General features: G+C 42.7%; 1 protein-coding gene across 3 annotated transcripts in view; it reads right to left on the bottom strand.

The window, feature by feature from the left end:
- The window catches only part of IARS1 (isoleucyl-tRNA synthetase 1), a 69,156-nt gene that overhangs the window by 29,275 nt on the left and 14,077 nt on the right, over nucleotides 1–25,804 (bottom strand). For all 3 annotated transcript variants that reach the window (XM_077911013.1, XM_077911025.1, XM_077911016.1), the window contains exons 6-17: nucleotides 22,503–22,620; nucleotides 18,064–18,211; nucleotides 15,368–15,455; nucleotides 15,066–15,126; nucleotides 11,039–11,134; nucleotides 7,100–7,222; nucleotides 6,538–6,629; nucleotides 5,782–5,880; nucleotides 4,176–4,302; nucleotides 2,988–3,061; nucleotides 2,440–2,634; nucleotides 640–726 (exon numbers count right to left, since the gene is read on the bottom strand). In XM_077911013.1, the coding sequence (XP_077767139.1) occupies nucleotides 640–726; nucleotides 2,440–2,634; nucleotides 2,988–3,061; nucleotides 4,176–4,302; nucleotides 5,782–5,880; nucleotides 6,538–6,629; nucleotides 7,100–7,222; nucleotides 11,039–11,134; nucleotides 15,066–15,126; nucleotides 15,368–15,455; nucleotides 18,064–18,211; nucleotides 22,503–22,620 (1,308 nt within the window). The remainder of the gene's footprint in view (nucleotides 1–639; nucleotides 727–2,439; nucleotides 2,635–2,987; nucleotides 3,062–4,175; nucleotides 4,303–5,781; nucleotides 5,881–6,537; nucleotides 6,630–7,099; nucleotides 7,223–11,038; nucleotides 11,135–15,065; nucleotides 15,127–15,367; nucleotides 15,456–18,063; nucleotides 18,212–22,502; nucleotides 22,621–25,804) is intronic.

The following is a 25,804-nucleotide window of genomic DNA, read 5'->3' as shown; positions in this document are numbered from 1 at the left end:
ACAGAGCAGACTGTAGAGCCAGACTCTCTGGGTATGAAACACGAATTTACCATCGTTTGCTGTGTGACTTTGATCAAGATGCTTAATTTTTCTGTCCCTCAAATTCCTCAGATGTCAAACTTGGGCAAGAAAAGAATCCACCTCAACAGTTGTGGGGCTTTGATGAGAAAAGATGCACATCTGCTACAGGGCCTACACGGTGTCGGGGCCATCACCCCTCGGACAGGACATGAGGCATGGTACTCACAGCAATGTCTTTTCTTATTAATTTCTGTTTTTACCATTAAGACTATAGGCAATAGAAGAAAAAAAAAAGACTCCCCATAATCCTGGAGAGCTCCGGAAGCCAGGGCTACAGGCACCCATGTACTTGGTCCAATTCTCAACGACCACTGTAACTTTATCACCAGCACTACCACAGGATGCACACCTGCCCCGCCCCTGTTAGCCTAGCTGTCCAACCGCCCCTCCCCTGGGGATGAGAAGTGAGTGGCATGGGGTATACTGGAGAGGGAGCACAGAGACATAGTGATGGCAGAGTTAGGGCGAGCCCAAGTGCCCGTGTGCACAGAGAGTGGCTGCCAGAGCAGAGCGGGCTGGGCTGGGACCAGGACCAGCCTCTACACAACGTGCACCTGCCTTGCCAGGACCAGCCCGTTCACAATCACGTTCCTGAAAGGCGGCTGTCCAAAGAGAGCAGTGGCCAGCACCAGCAAGGTGTAAAACCTGGAAAAATCCAAAGAAACATATCAGTGACAAGAGAAAGGGAACTTAAGCATTCCTAGGTTTATTTACTGGACTGAATTTCTTTCTTCTTTCTTTCTTTCTTTCTTTCTTTCTTTCTTTCTTTCTTTCTTTCTTTCTTTCTTTCTTTCTTTCTTTCTTATTTATTTATTTAATTTATGATAGTCACACACACAGAGAGAGAGAGAGAGAGAGAGGCAAAGACATAGGCAGAGGGAGAAGCAGGCTCCATGCAGGGAGCCTGATGTGGGACTCAATCCCGGGTCTCCAGGATCGTGCCCTGGGCCAAAGGCAGGCGCCAAATCGCTGCGCCACCCAGGGATCCCTGGACTGAATTTCTACTTCAGATTGGTTACACTTAATTATCCTTTATAGCAAAGGTTCTTAATCTGGTAACACATCAGAATCACCCAGGTGTGCTGAAAAATCACACAGGACCAACCACAAACCAGTCAGGTTAGAAAAAAATAAAATGTATTTAAAGCAAATGAAGGCCTGGAGTGAGATACTGGCCCCAGCAGCCGAGGACAGTACTGCCTCCTTGCCAGCACTGGCTGGCGGCCACAAGGCAGACCAGGGACAGGACTGGGCGGCCGGTCAGGACCTCCAGCTACACTGGGCTGGAAATGCAGAGACACATGTGACCTCAGCACAAGGTCACATGGGACAGTCTGATGACAAAACATGCAGAAGATGTTCTCACGTTGGACATCAGAAGGCCTGAGTCTGCAGGAGCACAGATGATGTCTCTGCTGTTGCCTTGCTAGCTAGCCTGTTCCCTTGAATCTACCACAGCCCTACAGCCACCCCAGGACGTGGATGGACCGAATAGGTGGGACAGGCAGCCCAAGTGTGATGGAAGGGGAGGGAGGCAGCGAGCACACAGCGACCATGTGAGGATGGTGAACGGCTGGCAGCCATCACCAGTCCTCAGACAGCTTAGGGGCAAGGCATCTGGCCTCCCCTAAGAAGGGTTTTGGACCTGTTCCTAAAAGAAAAATGGGGTGGACACTGAAAATAACACCTTCTGGAACATTAAGGCTGGAATTCAATCAATTTGGGATGTCCACAGCAGGGTGTAAGGAGACAACGACAACATTCCTCAGATACTTCTGCAACATCACTAATGACGGCATAGTTAGAACTAATGACCAGCTGAGCTTCTCATCCACAAGGAGAAAGTACCTCACCTTCCACCTCAGAAAATGAGGGCATCGCTTTCACCAGGCACGAGACAAACCAACGCCAAAACCCTCCCCACTGTAGTGTGTCCTTCTTCCCCAGCCCGGAATTTTTGGAATGGTAATTTTATAAGGTTATCTTTAACATCGGAGTACAATTCCAGTGAACCCTTAGGTCAGCATCCAAACCACTGGACATTAAGTACTCATTAAATATTTGCAAATGACTTAAACAGGTTAAGAACGCACACTGGTCTGTATCACTTAATCTTCAAGGATATGAAATCTATTCCAAAATCTCAATAAAATAATGCAAACTCTGAAACCACAGCTTCACTGTAGTGAGAGATCCCAACCCCAAAAAATCTTGAACAGTGCATGGGGCGGTGAGGGGCAGAGGGCAGGAGCAGAACCTGTCTTGTTTGACACAATCTCTGCAGCACCCAGCTGATAAACGCCAGGTGCTCAGGGCGAAATCGAATCAGTAGAATGACTAAAGGAACAAGGAACGTACCATCCTCTGGTCTGGTCAATGCCTTCAGCGATGAAGTCTGCAGGGAACGCATCATCAAACTCCCTTTTGTTTTCAAAAGGATAATGAACTTGAGCATAGGGCATGCTGCCACTCTCGAACCAACAGTCAAACACTTCGGAGATGCGCCGCAACACTCCTTTCCCGCAGTGAGAAGGGATGGTCAGGTGGTCAATACTGAGAACGAAGCAAAGACACTTCTATGAATTTTAACCACAGAAGATCTTATAGTTTAATAGCCGAGAAGAAACACAGCCCGACAAGATGACATACACATCTGCAAACGGGCGTGCTGGTAGCCCCACAGGTCTTTAGAGGTACTGGGAGGGCTCCCCTGGGGTTCAGACCCATGTTGCCCCACAGTTGACTCTAGCACAGAGCCCACCTCCCCAGCAGTGCAGGAGCCATCAACAGGCAATTAAGGGGATGAGTGGTTGACTTCTGCACACAGCACTGCCACTTGCTCCAGAGACCATGTCGGCACTCTCTGAAGGGCAGGACAGGTGTGACCCCAGCGCTCACAAACTGACCTCTCTCTGTGGAGATCAGAGACCTTTGCTCCCGTCAGTTCTTCCAGTTCTGCCACCGACCCGATGCAGACTACCTGTCAGGACAAAGTTGAAGGGCAAGGGAACCTCAGAGCCAAAGACCACACAGCTTCTGTCTATGCAACACTCATGCTCGGCTCGGAAACCTCTGACCTTCAGGACAGGTGTCACCAATGTGGCTCACACTCACCTGAGACTGCAGGTCACCGAAGGGGTGAGTGGGCTCCACTATTCCACACCTGCCACTGTCTTAGGAGTCCCTACTCAGAGAGGACCTCACGACATCTCCAGACGCATACCTGCTGAGAGCTTACTAGGCTCAAATCTCTGCCCAGTGTAACCAGGGTAAGTGAGATGCCTAGACTGTGACTCTGAGACATCTCAGCGTCTTCCTGGCACATGAATTTGGCTCTTTAATCTGGAATCTTTCTAAATCAAAGCTAGAACTAAATGACTGTGCATGGACTGGATCAAACCAGTGAGATCACAAGACATCACTCAGGGTTACGCCCAGGCAAGAAGGCTGCCCTCTGTGCAGCTGGGGCCTGACAGGGTTGACATGCTGGCAGCCTGAGTAGGAGCTGCGGTGGGTTCTTGCCCAGGGCGCCTGCCAGCTCAAGAACATAACATCCTCAGCCCTTCCTCTTCAGTCCTGAAAGGTCTGACTCCGCAGATTCCCGGCCATCCTCCATGTCCCTGTGCCCTAAGTGTGTCCGTGCTGGACAGAGGCTGCATGGCGTACATCTAGACCCATACACGTATTTATACACACAACCACTTGATTTTACAAATTCAAGGTTGGCAATGCTTTGGTAATGTTTTTTATCTGCTACAAGGAGGGTTTCACATGATATGACTCAGTGCAGGTCTGATCATCAGTTCCTCACAACGAGAGAAAACGGGGTGAGCAACAGAAGAAAAACAATTCAACCTGTGGATTTCCCTGAGAAAAATACAAACTGCATTCTTTTGGAGGGAGATTTACAAAAGTTATATTTAATGAAAATAAAGTAAACTTAAACCCCCAAATAAATTCTTATTTATACAATTCTAGGGAGAAATAAAGAGAAACAGATGAAATAAGAAAGGAGCAAAGAAAGAACTAATCCACATGCACTAACGAAGTGCTTTAGCCAAAATCAACACAAGAACGCATGGCCTCTGTCTCACCTCCTCGAAGTCATCGCTGACCCACAGGGGGATGGGCGTGCCCCAGTATCTGTTTCTGGAAACTGCCCAGTCACGTGCATCTTTCAGCCAATTTCCAAATCGCTTTTCTCGCACGAACTCTGGGACCCTGCAATAAACAGGTCAGACGGCCACCCCGAGACGTTAGTAAGTAAACCTGTGGAGATCCACATGACTCTCTGTGTACGCTCTGTGGGCTGACGCTGCCCTGGATGCTGTGCTCACTCCTGCGGAGACAGCACAGAAAGCTCACAGCGCTGCCTCTATCTGAATTCACCTGCTCTGGAACAAGAACCCCACAGCACACATGCTCCCCTGTACTGCTCCCTGGTGAGGGGATGGCTTCAGCCCTTGGCCAGTCACTGCGATCCAGCCAGCTGCCTCATGCAGACTCGTCTTTCAGGGCATCCACACAACACTGCTTTCATGGACGCTCATGAGTAGGGCTTCTGTCCCTACATGACAGGCTGGGCTATGAGTGGCTGGTTGGTGGCTGCCTCCTCAGGTTCCCGGGTGGTCCACGTGGTAGCCTTCACCCTGTAGCCCCCTTCCCTCCATGCCCCTCCCCCAAGGTTTCGAGTGCCTGGGACTAGTCACAGCTTATCCTGTGAGGTTCAGCTCTGCAGGAAATCCTTCCAAGCAGCAGCTGAGGTCGGGCACCCCAGCTGTGCCCCGAATTATAAAGGTCAGTTTATGGGTCTGCACCATCACAAGGCCACAGCCTAATAGTCTACCTCCTGCACTTCACACAGTAGGGCAACTGAAGAACTTCCAAGGAATAAAAAATGAAAAACTGTTTTCTTGAGCAATCAGGATCAATCTGCTAGAAAGTATAGAAAACCTATAGCTCATGGGGCACCTGGGTGGCTCAGTTGGTTAAGTTTCCGACTCCTGATTTCAGTACAGGTTGTGATCTCAGGGTTGTGAGAGGGAGCCCCGTGTCGGGCTGGGCGCTCAGTCTGTGCAGTCTGCTTAAGATTACCTCCCTGTCCTCCCTTCCTCATGCTTACTCTTTCTCAAAACAGACAAAAAGAAAGAAAGCTATAGTTCATAATCCTTTCCTTTTATTGCCCCCAGATTCTCCCTATTCTTCGAAAACGAATACAGTGTTTAAGTCAGGCTGGGTTCTTGTGGAAGTAGGAAGCAGTGATTGAAACTGTCTTCTGTGATATGCACTTCAGCCCTGCAGGCTGGAGTAACCCCTCCCTGCGGGTCACATCCTAGCTGAGAGAGGCTCCTGTGCCCGCAGTGCCCATCAGCATGGTCTACGACTCAGCACACATCAAAAGCAGGAAGTACAAATGGCTTCTGTAGCTATAATAAAAAATGAACATTTATCCTGAAAATGACAGTTATTTAAAGCTAACAGAAAACAGAAATCCTCCCTCCGCAGGCCTTATCATAGGAAGGATGCTACTTCTCTTATGTAATATTTAAATTATTTTGTGGTCCCGAAAACACAAAATAAAAAATAGCTTTATAGCACACAATGGAAGATGGCTATTATAGTTATTATGAGCTTGCAAGTGTAAGCCAGTGCCCCCTAAGCAGGGGACAGGACACTGAAGACACACATCTTGCTGCTCACCAGTAACACAGGTCGTTGTTCTGCAGGAGTTGGTCCACCATGTGCTCCACGCGCACGAACCAGCTAGGCACAGCCTTGTAAATCAGGGGAGTATCTGACCTGGAGGAGCAGAAGTGCAGGGCACGGCTGGTCAGACGGAGGCACAAGGGCACTCATGGCAACACCAACTTTTAGTTTCTTACTGATGCCACCGCCACGACCACCACCTCTTTGGCCTTCTGCTAATACTCTTTTTCTTTTCCTTTTTTTTTTTTTAATTTGCTAATATTAATGCCTGTGTCCTTGGCACTGGTCATCTTCCTCCATAACACCAAGGTAAAAACAAGAAAGGAAGTATAGTTCTGCTGGCGTATGACAGGTGTCTAAGAAATGACGTCAGCATCAGCAATGAGGCAATGTGGGAAGAAGCTTGATACCACCGAGCATTCCACTTCCATGCCTGTTGGCATGGCAAGGCCTTGGAATCTAACCTGTGTCATGTTCTCTCTCTTGCCAGGTTCTAGCACAAAATTTTAGAGATGTCTCATCCTAAAGAAATGTGGCCCCAACATAAAACATTTGTACATGTTGACACTTCTCAGACAAGTGTTGAGGAAAACAGTAACCGTACATTCATGGACTCAAGAGGGCAGGCTGCCAACACTAGCCCTACAGGGTACAAATGGGAGGGGAACCACAGACGGACAGAAGGGGCACATGCACTATGCGTCCCCTACAGGCTGCAAGCTCGAGCTGGGGGTCTTCTCTTTGTCTCACCTCCAGCAGAACGGGTAGCTGTGAGTGAGGGTGCTGGCAATGAGAAGCCGGCCTCTTTCCTTCAGGGTCCTGATTATGTTTTTGTCAGCATCCTGTTAAAAAAAAAAAAATCTAGCCATTAAAATATCCTGCGATAACTTAGTAACACAAGATAATTAAGTGTATCATTGCAATCTGATATTCTGATGTCTCTACCATAAATAAAAGGTAGAAATCATACATGGATTATAAAATACTCAGTCTACTTAGGCACACACTAAGTTTTGGTGTTGAATAAGCACTTCCATACCATGTGAGGTAGTGAGGTCTTCCAGCAGCGATGGCCCTGAAGCCATAGAAGCTGCTTCAGTGCCTGGTTTCACAGATTCCTGCCTGTGAAACTACAGCATGCTCCTCTGAAGACACTAGACCCTTCAGGATAATACCTATCTTTTCTGGTTATATGAGCCAAGGCAAAACAAACAAAAGAAAAACAACTTCTTAGGAAAAAAAAATACAGATACTGGAATCTACTTAATAAAAAGCTGATTAAAGAAAGACACGTGATGACAGAGACACATACCTTCACATACTGTCCCATGAAATCTGTCACTTCTGCTGTGAAACAGCCTGAGGCATCCACAGGGCAAACAGGGGGAGAGTCTTTCTGAATGATGTTGAAGTCCATACAGACCCGATAGTCGTCCTGGGGAGAAAGGGAATGAGATAGGAGTGTGGGTGGTGATAGATTTACAAGAAAATGCTTCAGTATTCTGACACAGGACTGTAATCAACTTTAATTACCCTCTTAGCTGAAGTTAATTCAGGATCATTTGGACAATTCTGGAGCCTTACAGTTGGACAGGGATTACATCATCTCCCTAGCCATTACCTCACAGACCCCTATATACAGCAGGGCATCCATTAAGGGAGGAGTAAGATGACACACATGTATCCGTGGTGAACACAGACACAAAAATGCTCAATATTCACAAACTCCACTCAACACTATAGTAAAAGAATCATTCAGCACAATCAAGTGGGATTCAATCTGGGGATGCAAGAATGGTTTGGTATCCACGAATCAATCAACATGATATATACCTCATTAACAAAATGAAAGGTAAAAACCATATGATCCCCTCAATAGATACAGAAAAAGCATTCCACAAAATTCAACACCCACCTGTGAAAAAAACAAAGTGGGTTGAGAGGGAACATACCTCAACATAACTGAGGCCATATATGAAAAATCCACACACAACTAACATTATACTAAAATGGTGAAAAACTGACAGCTCTTCCTAAGATCAGAAACAAGACAAGGATGTCCATCCACTTCCACCACTTCTATTCATCACAGAACTGAAGTCCTAGCCACAGAAGCCAGACAACAAGAAATGAGATATCCATATTGGTAAGAAAGAAGTTAAACTGCCACTTGGCAGATGACATGATGACTACAGAAAACTCTAAAGACTCCACCAGGGCAGCCCTGGTGGTGCAGCGGTTTAGCGCTGCCTGCAGCCCGGGGTTTGATCCTGGGGACCCTGGATCGAGTCCCACATCAGGCTCCCTGCATGGAGCTTGCTTCTCCCTCTGCCTGTGCCTGTGCCTCTCTCTCTCTCTCTCTCTCTCTCTCTGTGTCTCTATGAATAAATAAATAAAATCATTAAAAGAAAAAAAAAAAAGACTCCACCAAAAAAACTATTAGAATGAAATCAGTAAAGTTGCAGGATGCAGAATTAATATACCTATTCTATCTAAATCAACCTAACGACAGCCTTAATTTCTCATTACTATTTTTCGACTCCCGATCAGCACCCTTGATAGCACTCACAACATGACTTTTACCACTCATGTTAATAGCAAGCCAATTCCACCTATCAAAAGAACCTTTAACTCGAAAATCTGATATTTCTATACACTAATAATGTAGTAGAGAAATTAGGAAGGCAATCCCATTTATAATTGTACCAAAGGTAACAAAATACCTACAAATAAACAACCAAGGAGGTGAAAGACCTGTACTCTGAAAACTCTATGTTATTGATAAAAGAAATTAAAGATAACACAAAGAAATCAAAGAAATGGAAAGACATTCCATACTCATAGACTGAAAGAACGAAATAGTTAAAACGTCCATACTACCTAAAGCAATCTACAGAGTTAATGCAATGCCTATCAAAACATCAACAGCGTTTTTCATAGAACTAGAACAAATAATATTAAAATTTGCTTGAACCACAAAAGATATCAAATAGCCAAGGAAATCTTGAGAAAGAACAAAGCTGGAAGTGTCACAACCCCAGATTTCAAGGTATTCTACAAAGTAGTACTAATCAAAACAGCATGGTACAGGCACAAAAATAGACTCAGATCCAGGCAACAGAATAGAGAGCCCAGAAACAAAGCTGTGCTTATATGGTCAATTAATCTATGACAAAGCAGGAAGAAATATACGAAAGGGAAAAGCCAGTCTCTTCAATAAATGGTATTGGGAAAACATGACAGCCACATGCAGAAGAGAGTGAAACCGGACCACTTTCTTACACTATGCACAAAAGTAAAGTCAAAATGTATTTAAGACCTAAAGGTGAGACCTGAAACCATAAAACTCCTAAAAGAAAAAGACCGTAATCTCTTGAACAACAGCCATGGCAACATATATACAGCTATGTCTCCCCGGTCAAGGGATTCAAAAGCAAGGAAACCATAAATAAAATAAAAGGCAGCCTACTCAATGGGAAGACATATTTGCAAATAACATATCTGATTAAGGGTTAGTATCTAAAATATATAAAGAACTTATATAACTCAATTCCATAAAAGCAAACAATCCTATTAAAAAATGAAGACCTGAAGAAACATTTTTCCAAAGAAGACATTCAGATGCCAACAGACATGTAAAAATGTGCTCAACATCACTCATTAGGGAAATGCAAATCTGAATCATAATGAGGTATCACCTTACACCTCTCAGGATGGCTAGAATTAAGATGATAAGAAATGATAAGTGTTAGGGAGGATGAGGAGAAAAAGAAACCGTTGTGCACTGTTGGTGGGAATGTAAATTGATGTGACCACTCAAGAAATCACCATGGAGATTCCTCAAAAAATTAAAAACAGAAATATCATGCAGTCTAGCAAATCCAGTCCTATTCACCTGAAGGAAATGAAAATACTAGTTAAAAATGTATATTGCACCCCCATGTTTACTGCAGCATGATTTACAATAGCCACGATACGGAAGCAGCCCACATGTCCAACAGATGAATGGATAAAGAAGATGTAGTGTATATGTACAATGGAATATTACTCAGCCATCAAAAGGAATGAGACCTTGCCATACCTGACAACACGGATGGAACCAGAGGGTTATGTTAAATGAAATAAATCAAACACAAATATCATGATTTCACTCACATGTGAAGCCTAAAAAACCAAAAAAAAAAAAAAAAAAAAAAAAAAAAAGAGCATATCCAGTATATGCCAAATTCATTTTAATAGGAAAACCTAATTCACAATCAAAACCAGGAAGTTTTCTTTTTATTATTTACTACCAGTGTAGTTATGAATGACTAACATCTGGCTAGTACAGTATTATCAAGAATGCTTCCATCACTTGAACACTGGACAGGTATTAGGCGATACCAAGGAAGAGTTCACTTTATTGGGTACAACAATGGCAAGGTGCCAGTATTAAAAATAAAAGTCCTAACCAGGCATAGATGTGTACGGAAGCACCTGCAGATGAAGACTGTGATGTTGAGGATTTGTTTCAAAACCCTCAGACCAAGATGGAGAAGGTGTGGGAGGAAGAGGAGAAGGAAGACAGAAGAATCAGAATTCCCAAATGCTGATAATTAGTGCAGGTGGAAGATGTGAACCTAAGATTTATTCCAGTATCTCTTTACTTCTGTGTATATTTAAAGATATTCATATTAAAAATCTCTGCAGAGGTTACATATGAAAGCAAAATGATGGAGTTAGTCGGTCCCCGGTGGATGTTTTAGTCATATACAAATTACATCCAAAGGATTGCATTTTTAGAAAAATTACTCTGGGTGAAATTTAAACTTAACCACACCACCCAGCTCTGAGGGGTCAAGCTCTGCCCTGTCAGCAAAGTATTTACTTGCGAACACAGTGCAGGTGTGCAACTCTCCACACACTGACTTTGTGGTGACAGCGTGACTTGACACCCTTTCCAGAGCTTACAGAACCACACGCTGAAGAGAGCAGAGTGCAGCTGAGGAAGTGGTGATAGAAGGAAGACACAGAGTGCCTTTCAGGGAGACACCCGGGACTGGACTCACTATTCTGAGAGCTTAGCTCAGGTGAAAACACACTGCACACAGAGGTTTGATATTGGGGGCAGTGGGCCTGCAGAGCTGGACCCCACAGTGTGCCCATAATGAGGAGCATGAGACACACACACACACACACACACACACACACACACACGACTCAGGCCATGACCCTCCCTTCCCACAGACATGCCTGCAAAACTTCTACTCACAGCCCCGAAGTAAGGAGCCTGGTGTACCACTCCGGTGCCCTCCTCCTCCCGCACGTAGCTGTCAGCAAGCACCGTGAAAGCACCATTCTCCTTGAGCTGGAATAGACACAAGAGCAGGCAAAATCAATGAAACACCAGCACATCTTATATTAATTTCATAACAGTGTTTGGCAAGAATCTAAAAAAAATTTTTTTTTAAAATTTTATTTAAGTAAATCTCTGCACCCAACGTGGGGCTCGAATTCTTGACCCCAAGGTCAAGAACCACCTGGCTCTAACCACTGAACAAGCCAGGTGTCCCTGACAAAATTTTTAACAGGCAAAATTATTTTCAGAAACAAGACAGAATAATTTGGTTTGGGAATAAATATACTAAGTCTTTTCTATGATAATTATCTGAAGACTTGCAGAGAAAAAGTTCTAACTTCTTAGTCACAAAACAGGGCTTTTGGGATGCCTGAGTAGCTTAGCAGTTGAGCGACTGCCTTTGGCTCAGGGCATGATCCTGGAGTTCCGGGACTGAGTTCCACATCGGGCTCCCTGCATGGAGCCTGTTTCTCCCTCTGCCTGTGTCTCTCATGAATAAATAAAATCTTAAAAAATAAAACAAAACAAAACAACAAAAAAAGGCAAAACGGGGCTTTTCCTGACTTCTCTCAACCTCCCCTACACCCGGTGTGCAGCTTCTCATGCACACCTCCAGGGTGCCCTTAGTCACCTTCCTGTCAGCCCCACTATAAGGCAAACCAAGGGCACTAGAGTGACAAGTTCTAGCTAAAGGTGCTCCATGTGCTGTGGTACGGAGGAAGCACTATTTCTACATAAAATGCTGCAGACCTACTTCTACCTTTACCTCTTCCTTTCTCTTTCCACACACGGGTTCAGCCAAATCCATCCTTCACTTTCTTGTCTTTCTGCCTTTGTAAAAAGTACTTTCAGAAATGATGTTCACACTTAATCACATCTAATCCGGTGATCTTGTGAAAAAGGCACCAGTATTCCAATGATCCAAAAATACTGAATCAAACTCAGAACAAAGATGAAATGGTTTGTCCAAATCACACAACTAACAGTGACAAACACTGGGCTTGAGTCAAGGTCTCCTGGCTCTAATACAATGTCATCTTCATCTATGTTACAGCTCTTCAATTCTTTAGCAGTTGTCTAAAACCAAACTTGGAAAAGTAGCCACGAATGTCTCACTGTTGTAACCTACACCACCTGGAAATATTGTTGCCTGAAAGGTATGTCTTCAAGCATTCAAACATGGAGTGGGAGCATGTGTGCCCTTGGAGTCTGAGGAACAAGTAGGAAGTGTTTCTAGTGGATGTAGATGAACCCCCGTGGCGTCCTGCCTCTCTGTCCAGCTCCAGACACTGCCCTGCCAAGGCCGAGCAGTCAGCAGTCACAGCACCTGCTCTCACAGCTCCCACCTGATAGTTCAGAACACACGTATCTTAGGTTTACACCACACCACTTTGCCTACGACAAAGATTTTCTAGCACCTGCCTAAAATGCTGAAGGCCCCAGAAATTCAGGAAGCTACTGAATGGAGTATGTGGCAGGTGCACATTCCAGACACACCTCTAAGCCCCAAGTTCCTGCTGGAGTGTCTGGGTGGTGCATGTGCTGAGAGCACAGAGCTCTCTGGGTTCTCAACAGGGTCTGTGGTCAGAAAGATCAAGAGCCACAGATTTAGTGAGAGAGTTTAAGACAAAACAAATCCAACCTAAAACAAAATATGTTAAAATATGCAACAGAAGAACATAATAATGATATTTTTCAGGAGAAACCAGAGGCATTACAAAAGATGTTTTTTCAGATGGTCTGTGAGTTCAGCCTTGAGAATGGGTTGTACTTGAGCACATCTGATGTAACAAAGGTGAGGGATCTTTTTAAACAAGAGGAAAACTTAATGAAATCAAAGGCAGGGAGGGAAGAAAAAGGAAGGGCCAGTTTGACAGAAGCAAAGGGTACGTTTGCAGCAACATCAGAGGATGTGGTTCGGAAGCAGGTCGGCTACAAGGAGAACACTTAAGAGCAGGGGGTGGCAAGTGGCGGCAGGCTCTCAGGGAGCAGAAACCCACAGATGACCCTTGAACAACGTGGGATGCGGATCTACTTAAACACATTGTTCTAAGAGTGGATGGCAAAAGCCACAAGGCATTTGTTTATAACTGCCCAGCCCAGGCTTCAGGGAACCAGAATGAAGGCAACGAGTGCAGAGGTCACACCTGCTGCCCGGAGTACTTGGGGAGCCTGCCGAGGCTGCCAGCAGCCCCGGGGCCCTGAGGCCAGGCAGCGTTGAAGGTCCTGTAGTGACAGGGCGGTGGGTCCAGCACCTGCAAGAGGCTAGGCTACAGAACGGGCCCTCAGGGCAGGCACAGCCTTGTGCAGGGAGACCCACATCCCTGGCACCCCTGCTTCCGAGTTCTCTGGGACCTGGACTCTGGGGCTGCATTGGGGGAGCCTGGCACAGGCTCCTCCCTAGCGGGTGCTCCACCCCATATGTGGCCACAGCTGCTGAGCCAAGGCCTCCAGGATGTGAGACACTGCCTTCCCAACAGTCACCCGTTCTCGCTGGGCGCACCAACATGGGGATTATTTTTTCTTTTCTCGTGAAGAAGCTTTTATTCCTAGTTTCCCAAGAGACTTAAACACAGGGGAGCTGAGTTTTATTAACAGACTTTTTAGTACTTGCTGAGATGCTGCCTTTCTCCTTTTGCCTATTTAAGTAGTGAACTGCATCACACATCCCCAAATATGATTCTGTAAACATTCCTACTTCTCTACATCATGCTGCAGTTCTAGCGTACACCATATTCGACTGAGCAATTGTTCTAGGAAGTGCTACGTCTATACTTGTAAGTTAATTGATATTTTGTACAAATGCTAACTTTTTCAGGCTTATGTATCATTGTTCTGCTAACCTCATACTATATAAAAGCTGGCTTTCTCTATTCTAGGACAGAATAAAAAATGAACATGGTTTTTAAGAAAGATGTGTTTGGGCTTTGGACTTTTGTGTCTTTTTGTGGAGAAAAACTTTTATACATACTTAATGGTTGGGAAAACAGAGTGTTCAGAACTGCTTAAAACACCAAGAAGTTTTTTCAACAAATATATGTATACCACTGAAAATATTACTTTGTGTTTTCTCTTCATGATTTTTTAAATAATACTTTTTGTCTTGTTTACTTTAACAGTATAGCATATAACACATATAAAATATAAAATGTGTTAACTGCTTGTGTTATTGGCAAGGCAAGTCAAGAGTAGGGTGTTTGTAGCTATGTGTGGGGGAGTCAAAAGTCACTGTAGGTGAGGCTGGTGCCTCTGATCCCCCCATGTTGTTCAAGGGCCAACTGCAACTGGGAGATGAGAAACATGGGAAAACACTCAAAGTGAACAAAAATGAAGAGACAGATGTCAGCAGTGTTGTGGACAGAGTCCAAATGGCAGAGGTCACTGCAATAACCAAACTCCATCCTTGAATAGACAGGGATCAATGGGAAATTCCTGATGACCCTAATCTTTTGGTGGTGGTGGTGGGGCTTGCAACTGCAGCCATGGATTCTCTGTTATCAGAAAATGAAAACTGCCCAAAACAGCTTTGTGAGTCTTAAGAAAACTAAGTTACCACATGTATGAGCTTTGCCTTCATGCCTAGATCTAAAAACCCACCTCATCAGTCTCCTTAAAATGAACTGTTTATTGTTACACACAGGTTTTATTCTTAGCACTACCTTAAACTTATAAAACAAACCAAAAATCCCAATAAATTTGGATGATATGTAGACTATAAACAGTAAAAATATACAAACTTAAGTGTTTCCTTTTATAATTTGAGAAAAGTATTAAAATCATTCTGATAGGATTATTAAAACAAGAGAGCAACACAAGCACAGTTTAAACTTTGTTACTACTCAGACTCTGCGTGCAGACAGTAACGCAGTGACCCCCACTGCAGTAGTCAGTGACCCTGACCCAGGTAGGCAGCACCTGCACAGCACGGTCCTAAGCTTACCTGCACAAAGTAGTCAAACAGCGGCCTGTACTTCTTGCCTTTGAGATAGCTACCGGGAAATCTAGAAAAAGGAGAAAGGCAAACTCATAATTAGACTAAAATCCTCAAAGAAATGAAACTGCAGGCACATCAGGTTACAACTGGCTCCTGGTTTATTTGTTTCTTTGTTGTTAATGCTGAAATGTATGAGCTGAACCCACTCAGTAACATCAACTGAACTTGAACAACAGAGCTTACAGGGAATAAAGTCTCACCTTTCAAAGTTAACACACGCATGTACACAAATCAATCTGTATATTCACCTTTCGAGGATCTCGTAGTCTGTCTCCACCTTATAGAGGGCTAGTAATCTGGCTTCCATCAAGATGAGTAACTTTCCTCTGGTGACATCTACAAGAGCAAGGGAAGAAGTGGACTTCAGTGACATTCAGACTGGCTGGGTCTAGACACGCACCAGTACGCTCCTCCTTATGGGGTCCTGTGTTGCTGCACCCGTGTGCTCAGGGCACCAGTGCACACTGCTTGCCAGATGCAAAAATGCCAAAAACAGCACATGCACTTAACTGAACTTCTCTCCATTTTATGGAAACTTATTTTCTCCAACCAAAGGTAATATATGTGAAGGCTTAAAATTTGTAACATTAATAAACAAAAAACTCCTTGAGTAAAAGTCTTAGCTAATCTCTCTTCCCCGCAGGACACTACCATCTGAATGTCGCCCCTCCAGATATTTTTCTAAGTGTACACTACCAGACATCTTAGGTGAATGGCTACTTTAAAAAAAATTATGGGATACAACTCAGTACAGTTTTCATTTTGTCTACACATACTATATTGTGAACATCTTTCCATATGTTAGCACAGATTGCCCTTCCTCATTTTTCTAAATAGCCACCTGGTACTCCATTCTAAGGAAGTACACATCATTTTTAACATATCACCTAATACTAGACACTGAAGTTATTTTCAGATTGTTACTACTGTGAATAACATTGCACGTATATTTGTACCCTTACTAGAGTATTTCTGGAGGATGCTATCCTGGGAACAGAAAAGCTAGAATAAATGTAGACACATTTACAATTTAATAGCAAATGATGACTCACCTTACAAATACAGACTATTTTAAAGTCCTACCTGTAAAGTATGATACACCCAAGGATTTTTTTCCCCAGGTTTTTATTTAAGTAATGTCTACACCCAACTTGGGGCTTGAACTCATGACCCCGAGATCAATAATTGCACGCTCTTCCAACTGAGCCAGCCAGGCGCCTCTGATATAACCAAGGATTTGTTAAAGTCTGTGACATATGCTCAGTTCACTATAAGAAACATCAGTATCTATAGATCACTGTGAAGGCCTTTGCAATTCACTGAAAAGTTACTATGAACAACACTGTCACCCACTAGCACCAGCAACACCAGTGTCTGTCAGCAGAGTCAACATTTTCTGTATAAAACTTAGGACACATGGTCCAGCAAGTAGGCGAGTCGCATGTAGGCAGAGGAAGGACAGTATTGAACTGTCTGCCTGATGGCCCCCCAGGCTATAGGCTCACTAGAGAAGGGCCATATCCCCAGGGATACACCGGGATCTCCCCCTGCCTGGAGAGGCTTTGTGCCCACGGCTGAGAGCACGAGAAGCTAGCTGCTGGTCCTATCAGCATCCAGGCCACTGCTAAGTAATAAAAACACATGGTTTCCAGGCCTGCACCTCCAGGGTTCCTTTCCCCATAAACTGTTGTAAATCATGTAAATCATGTCACCTATCTTGTATGGTTGTGTCTTTCTGGCTACAATTTTCCCTTCTTTTCCCTGGCTTTTCCTCCTTTCATCAACTATCTAAACCTGAAGGTCTTTTTTCATATAAATCTCTATGGAAAGAGCTTCATCAGGACTTTGGTGAACTCTCTCCAGTTCTGGTACCAGATTTATAGTAACTATGTATTTCAGTCTTAGTCCTCCTTCCTGGCATGGCTCCTAAAACCCTGTTATTTCCTAAGTGATAACTGCCATTAAGGTGTCCTTTGTCATACGGATGAGGGGACTTTTGAAAAGCCCCCAGTTCACCTAAGGGTGGAGTTTAATCACCAACAGCCAGAGATTTAACGTAATTAAGTCATGAAGTAACATCACTTAGTGAGGGCAACCCACTCCAGCTCCATGGTAGGAAGAAGCTCTTGTGCTCAGGACCCTTCTAGACCTCACCCCATGTACCTCACTGGATGATTCCTGTGTATCCTTTATATCCTTTCACAATAAACCACTACAATGTTTCCCGAGATTTTTTTAATGTTTGTAAACATTTTATTTATTTATTCATGAGAGACACAGAGAGAGAGGCAGAGACACAGCCAGGGGGAGAAGCAGGTTCCCTATGGGGAGCCTGATGCAGGACTCAATCCAAGGACCCCAGGATCACGACTTGAGCCAAAGGCAGGCACTCAACCACTGAGCCACCCAGGTGCCTTTGTTTCCCTGAGTTATGAGCCTGTCTAGCAAATTAATCCAAATCAAGGAGAGATCATGGTAATATTAGAAGCACAGAACTTGCAACTGGCATCTGCAGTGAGGCTGTGGGGGGATGCCATGTAGGCCTGAACCCTTAACCAGTGTGATCTGACGCTATCTCCAGGTAGCTAGTGTCTGAATGACGTTAACTGGTTGGTGGTAATGAAAAAATACACATCAGAGATTCCTAGCAATGATGAGACACCACCTCTATCAATCTCCAGATCCTCATCTGCTAATAGGGGCATGATGTGTAAAAGTATTAAAACCTGGAAATTACAAGGACCATTTATTTATATCTACTATTTTAATTTTTATGTGCATTTCTTTTTCAGGTTATTTTAAAGGTTATTCTTCTGTTTAAGTCTAACACTTTTTCAAAAACTTCTATTTTTACTCCAAAAGAAATGTAAGCTTTGATTCTATCCCAAATTAAGTTAAAATGATCTCCTCCATATCCATCATAAACAATCAGGCCCACACTTACCTTTAATCTTCACATACTGCATTTCTGGATTAACACACAGGGCCAGGTTACTAGGCAGAGTCCAAGGAGTGGTTGTCCAGGCCACCAAAGACACATTTTCGTCTTCCTCCAAAGGGAAAGTTATAAACACTGAAGGGTCTTGAACATCCTGAAATAAAATAAGATACTGTTTTACAAAATCCGTAACAGTAAGATACCGAAGAAAAGAACTGATCCTAAAGAATAAATAGATTTCCAGAATAAAAACCAGTTGCCATATTTATAAAAAGAAAATATAAATTCCAAATACTTTTTTTATATTTTTATATATTTTTTATTATTTTTAAATTTATTTCTTTATTCATGAGAGACACAGAGAGAAAGAGGCAGAGAGACACAGGTAGAGACACAGGCAGAGGGAGAAGCAGGCTCCATGTAAGAAGCCTAACGCAGGACTTGATCCCGGGACTGCAGGATCACGCCCTGGGCCGAAGGCAGGCACTAAACTGCTGAGCCACCCAAGGATCCCTATTTTTTTTAATATTTTTAAAAAATGTTTTAACAATGACCTTACCTTACCTTAGTCATCACAAGTAAAACACTTTAAGTATATTAAGAGGAATACGGATTACAGGTTTCACTATTATAATGATCTATTTTTATAATAAATCCATAATAGGTTAGGTCAAAAATAATTGTTTTAGAAGACAGAGTTATTCTTTATTCCAAACTATAAAGATGAGTCATTTTAAAACACCATGTACTTAAGTTGCAATATGCCAATATTAATTCAGTTCATTAAGTAAAAAATTGGTTCCACCTCTATGGTAACACGAAAATATCAAGGATTTAAAAATATTTAATAAATAGCTCCAGAGTAGAAAAGCTTATCTTCTGATTCCAACAAACTAACTGCATTCTAAATAAAGTGCCCTGAGAAATATGAGCTCTATAAGCTTCACCTCATTCACATGTGAACTGTCAAACAAACCTGAAGGAAGTGCCGGCCTGCATGCCTCGAGGGCCAGTGTCATGAATCAGACACCATGGCACTGTTCTAAAGCTGCAGATGGAGCATCCAAGCAAAACACATACCCTATGATTCTCTTTTGCTGAAAATGACATTACTAGGACCATTAATAGATTAATAGTCTACAGATTAGATGGTACAACCTACAGATTAGATGGTAATATTTTATCAATGTTGATTCTCTAATTTCAATTATTTAAGAATATGGATTTTAAGAAATATATACTTAAACCTTTACAGGAAAAGGGACATCATATCCTCAACCTGCTCTCCAAGGGCCCTGGGCTCCCACCATGCCCTGGAGAGCGGAGAACACAGACAAGGTGGAAGAGGGTGACTATCATGAAAGGTAAACATTCCTATAAGTCTAAAATTATGTCAGAAGTAAAAACAAAAACAACCTTCGCTGCAACCAACACAGAATGTAGAATGGCTAGAGACAGGAGGCAGAAAACGCTAAGTGGGGCAAGATTACAGAGTAACCAGATCTGTCTGGCAGGAGCACAGATCAGGACACCCAGCTTGGAGAAGTGCGCTGGTACCTCTGAGAGTGGGAGAAGGCAAACCATGGCGCCTGGGCCAACCCAGATGGTCACCTGTGTTCTCACACCCCAGGAGCTAGGAATGGTTTTGACAAGAGTTGAATACTTGCAACAGAGATCATCCGCCCACAAGGCCTGAAGTACTATCTGGCACTTCACAGTTTGCCCACCCCAATACTAGAGCTCAATGTTAAGTACACACTATGACCCAGTAATTCCACTCCTGGGCATGTAACCCACAGAAGAAATGTGCATGAATGCTCCCCAAAGACAACTTCTAGAATGTTCACAGTAGCACTACTGATAAGATTCCCAAACTGGAAATTACCTAAATGCCCATCAATGGTACTGTGGGTAAATTAAGGGCTAGGCAGTATTAAAATGATGATTTACAAGTACACACAACACAGATGACTTTTCACAAATATAATCTTGAACAAGAGAAGCCAGACACAAAAAAAAATGTAAGGTACAAGTCATTTATATATAGTACAATGTCTAAAAATTTACACAACATAAAAAAAATTTTTTTAAACACAATTGGTTTACCTTGTGGAACAGCTGGAAGTACTCTATCCTGTAAGTCAGTTTACCTCTGCACAGCTTGCTCATCCCAAGAGAATGTACTTGTTTACTTACAGAAGAGTCTGCCCCCTGTGAACTCTAGAAGCTCACAAGCTAGTATGGGGATCTAACGTAGAAATCTAGAAGCCAAAGAACACTTCAGCAGAAGTACACAAGGGTTAAGCTAAAATGTTCTTAGCAACACTGTCTGCCCCCAGTAAGAAAAAGGGCTATACCCTTCAAAACAACTCACACGGTCTATCAAAAGAAGGAAGACAATGGGGACGCCTGGGTGGCTCAGCAGTTGAGCATCTTGCCTTCAGCTCAGGGTGTGATCCTGGAGTCCTGGATTGAGTCCACATTGGTCTCCCTGCATGGAGCCTGCTTCTCCCTCTGCCTGTCTCTCTGTGTCTCTCATGAATAAATAAATAAGGGTCTTAAAGAAAAAAAGAAGACATTGCAATCTATTTGTTCTACAAAACACTACATAGCAGATAAAAATAAACTTTTTTTTAAAAAGATTTATTTATTTATTTATGATAGACATAGAGAGAGAGAGAGAGAGAGAGAGGCAGAGACACAGGAGGAGGGAGAAGCAGGCTCCATGCTGGGAGCCCGACGTGGGACTCGATCCCGGGACTCCAGGATCGTGCCCCGGGCCAAAGGCAGGCGCTAAACTGCTGAGCCACCCAGGGATCCCCGATAAAAATTAACTTAAAGCTACATGTATCAGACAAAGAATCTTTAAAACATACTATTTCCTATGAAAGGCAAGGTACAGAGTGAGTACTATGGATGAGATTAAAGATAGGCCTAAGAATGCTACGCACTGTTTGTGAATATATAGGCAGACAGTAAACGTATAAAAATGAGAATGGAAAGAAATATCAAATTCACAGTGGTTCCTCTCAGGTTGTGAGGAAGGACGTGGGGAAGAGAAAGGTGCTATAAATCTGTAAATTGTGGACTACTCACTTGCACAGAAGCTAGAATAAAAGATCCGTAGCTACACACAACACGGATGGCTGTCACAAACATCATGCTGAGAGAGAAAAGCCAGACACAACAAATGCCATTGTCAACACTGACCTCTCTTAAAGATGCACATGCTGAATGAAGGACACCAACAAACACAAGATGAAGTACAAATCTACAAAACACTGAGGACTACAGAGACATAATTAGCAAAATTCACTGTAGGAAACTCTAGAAGATAAAACCTGTTTCCTAAACAATGATTTGCATGGAAAGAAAAAGGGGGAAAGAGAGGAAGTCGAGACCATAGATGAAAACAGAAAGACATTTGCTGCCATGCATGGACCTTCCTTAGATCCCAATGAAAACGACATCAGGGCAGCCTGGGTGGCTCAGCGGTTTAGTGCTGCCTTTGGCTCGTGGCCTGGTCCAGGAGACCCAGGATCAAGTCCCACATCGGGCTCCCTGCATGGAGCCTGCTTCTCTCTCTGCCTGTGTCTCTGCCTCTCTCTCTCTCTCTGTGTCTCTCATGAATAAATAAATAAAATCTTTTAAAAAAAGAAAACAACATCAAAGAACCGAAGGAAAAAGGTATTTGAGAGACAACGAAATATAAACACTGATGACATCTAGGAATTAAACCTTTAGAATATTACATATCAAGGATGACTGAGAACTTTTTTTTTATAATGGTAATGTTAAAAAATAAACATTTCTTGTGTTTTAAACAATGTACAAAAAAAACAAATTTCAGACAAATGAGTGTCCTTTAAAAACAATGAGGACCAGCTCAAGTCTGAGGAATGACCTCCTGAATATACACCCATGGTTCAGACTCAACTTATTGCCGTTATGCCTGTGGAGAGAAGATAAAGCAGTGAGTGTGCTTTGGTGATAAGACCCATCTAAACTCTATCAGAGCAGTGATGTGGTGACTCCCTTCATCCGAAAAAAGATCCTAATACTATCAACCAAGAACAAATCAGATTTGCTTCCAAATTCAACAAATGAATAACACGAAATCTCAGACAAGGCATTCTCATCCAAGCCAAGAACTCTTTCAAAAGCAGTGACTGGAGGGAAACAGGGCAGAGGCACAAAGATACAGTGGAAGCAAGCAGAGCCTGTCACATGAGGACACAACACTCCCAATCCCACAGGGGAAAGAATCCCTCACTTTCACTCTGCATACAGCCTCAGCTCAGTGACCAGTACATTAGCAGCACGCCATAAGAATCGTCAACCTGACAGATTCCCCAGGCTAACATTTCTCACTGGGACTAGTTCCTGGGATTACAACCCTTCGACTTCCCTGTGCATAAGTTAACACCCAATGACATCACACGCACCTTGTAGTTCTGGTGAGACTCGAAGTTGGACAGTGGAGTGTTGCACGCGGTGGAGAAAGGCATGACTTTCACGCCTCTATATACAAGGCCTTTGTCATAGAGCTGTTTGAAGACCCACCTAGCAATGAAAGACACCATTTTACAACGATACAACCAAAATCCCATCTCCCCAAACTCATTTATGCCAGTTTGTCTACATTCTATCAGCTAACCATGTCTCTCAACTGGCTACCAGCTGGTAAATTAGGACAGAATCGTATCAAATATTGTGTACATTAAAAGTGGTAATAACTGTACATGGAAAGATGTTCATGACTTGAGTTGTGTGAGAAAAGCAATTGACACCATATTGTACACTGAGGTACTCAATGGGTAAAACTGTACATATCCATATACTTATTACATTTTTTAGAGATGCTGAAAAAGATTTTTACCAATTGTTAACTATGGTTGGGATTTCAGAGTTTTTGCTTTTCTTAATAGTTTTCTGGTGTATTGCTTAAATTTTACTATAATAGATAGTTTTATAAGGCAATTTAAAAAGCATAAACCAATTGGGATTAGGGTATTTCTATAGTTAGTTAAAAACTTTTATTAAACATTAACCATGTTGTTTTATGCTAAATGTACCAAGGTGCTGATATGGCAATGGTAACAGTTATCCTGGGGTTTCCTGTGGGGAATACTCACCAGTCCCAGCTGGATGTCAGGAAGCATTGGTGGGAACCCTTAATTCTGCCTTTATGCATAATTTTTATAATCCAATTCCTATGTGCTTGGTATAATAAATGAATTAAAACGTTCTCATTTGCTAAAATACATTTTTATGGGAAAATGTGCATATTTTTTCATAGTATTGTTTGGCTTTAAATAAAGATTAAAAATGTTTTATATAAAGTTTCCCAAGTTTATAATTTTTTTTCATTGAGGCAAAATTAACATGTAGCATCATATTAGATTCAGGCATACAATGTGAGGATTTGATATTAGAACACACTGCAAAGTCATCACCATAGTAAGTTTAGTTACTGTCTACCACCAAGGTCACAGTAACTTTGTTTTATAATGAGAACTTCAAGACTCATGAAGCACTACTATATTACTGACTATAGTCACCATGCTGTATGCTACATCTCCATGGTTTATTTTGTATCTGAAAGTCTGTACTTCTCAACCCCTTCTACCCACTGCCCACAGCCAATCCCTCTTCCCTCTGGCAAACACCATTCTGCTATGTCTGAGTTTTGTTTTTTTAGATTCCACATGTAAGTGAAATCATATGGTATTTGTCTTTGTGACTTAGGTCCCTTAGTGTAATACCTTCACGGTCCACCTATGTTGTCACAAATAGCAAGAATTACTCTTTATTATGGCTTGAGGATATTTTATATAGTTTACACACACACATCTTTTTCTTTTTAGAGGGAAAGGATGGGGGGTTGAAAGAGAATCTTAAACAGGCTGTACTCAGTGTGGAGCCTGATGTGGGGCTTGATCTCACAACCCTGAGGTCATGACCTAAGCCAAAATCAAAAGTCAGACCCTTAATTGACTGAGCCACCATAACCTTCTCTCCCATATCTTTTAAAAAATATTTTCTTTTATTTGAGAGAGAGACAGAAAACGAACACCCTTGCGAGCAGAGTGTCAGAGGGGGGAAGAGAGAGAGAGTTTCAAGCAGACTCTACCGGAGTCCGACTCAGGGCTCGAGCTCACTGACTCTGAGATCATGACCTGAGCCATAATCAACAGTTTGACACTTAACTGACTGAGCCACGCAGGCACCCCCTCACCCCACTTCTTTTTTATCTATTTATCCATCAACGCACTCTTAGACATCATTTCCTGGCTAATGTACAGAACACTGTGATAAACATAATGGCACATATACCTTTTTGAATTTGTGTTTTCTTTCTTTTTTTGGAAAAATACCCAGAAGTACAATTACTGACCACGATATTTCTAATTTTTTTGAGGACCCTCCATACTATTTTCCATAGTATCTATACCAATCTGCATTCTCACCCACAGTTCATCATTCCTTTTTCTCCACATCCTCACCAACACTTGTCATTTGTCTTTGCGGATAGAAGCCATTCTGACAAATATAAGGTAATATTTCATTGTGGTTTTGATTTACATATATATATTTTTTGGATTTATATTTTCCTCATGATTAGTGATGTTAAGTATTTTTTCAGGTTTGTTGGCATTTGCATGTCTTCTCTGGAAAAATATATCTTCAGGTCCTCAGCCCATTAACTCAGATTTTCTTTTGCTACTGATTTTTTTTTTTTTTTAATTTTTATTTATTTATGATAGTCACAGAGAGAGAGAGAGAGAGAGAGAGAGAGAGGCAGAGACACAGGCAGAGGGAGAAGCAGGCTCCATGCACCGGAAGCCTGATGTGGGATTCGATCCCGGGTCTCCAGGATCGCGCCCTGGGCCAAAGGCAGGCGCTAAACCGCTGTGCCACCCAGGGATCCCCTGCTACTGAGTTTTAGAAGTTCTTTACGTACTTTGGATATTAATCCTTTACCAGATACAAATTACAAATTTATTTTCTCCCATTCAAGGCGTTGTCATTTCATTTTATTGATGGCTTCTTTTGCTGTATAGAAGCTCTTTCGTTTGATGTAATTTCATTTGGTTTTTGCTTTGACTGCCAGTCTTTTGGAGTCATATCCAAAATAATGATTGCTAGGATGGATGCATAGTTTACTGCCTAAGGTTTCTTCTACGGTTTCAGGTCTTATATTCAAATCTTTAATCCATCTGAGTTAATTTTATCATTTTTTAAAAAATTTTTTTAAGATTTATTTATTTATGATAGACATAGAAAGAGAGAGAGAGGCAGAGACACAGGAGGGAGAAGCAGGCTCCATGCCAGGAGCCTGGTGCGGGACTCGATCCCGGGACTCCAGGATCGCGCCCTGGGCCAAAGGCAGGCGCTAAACCGCTGAGCCACCCAGGGATCCCCTGAGTTAATTTTATGTATAAGACACTAGTCTAGATTCATTCTTTTGCATGTGGCTGTCCAGCTTTCCCAGCTCCATTTATTAAAGCGATTGTCCATTCTCCATTGTACATTCTTGGCTCTTTTGTCATAGATTAATTAACCATGTAAGCCTGGGTTAATTTCTGGGTTTTCTATTCTGTTCCATTTATATGTCTGATTTTACACCAATAGTGTACTGTTTTGATTACTATAGCTTTGTAAAATAGTTTGAAATAAAAAAGCAGGACACCTTTAGCTTTGTTCTTCTTTCTCAAGATGGCTTTTGCTTTTTGGAGTCTTTGTG

Source organism: Canis aureus, chromosome 1 (assembly GCF_053574225.1).
Source record: "Canis aureus isolate CA01 chromosome 1, VMU_Caureus_v.1.0, whole genome shotgun sequence".
Taxonomy (NCBI): Eukaryota; Metazoa; Chordata; class Mammalia; order Carnivora; family Canidae; genus Canis; species Canis aureus.
Note: the sequence above shows the minus strand (reverse complement) of the source record. Positions and strands in the feature narration are given on the sequence as shown.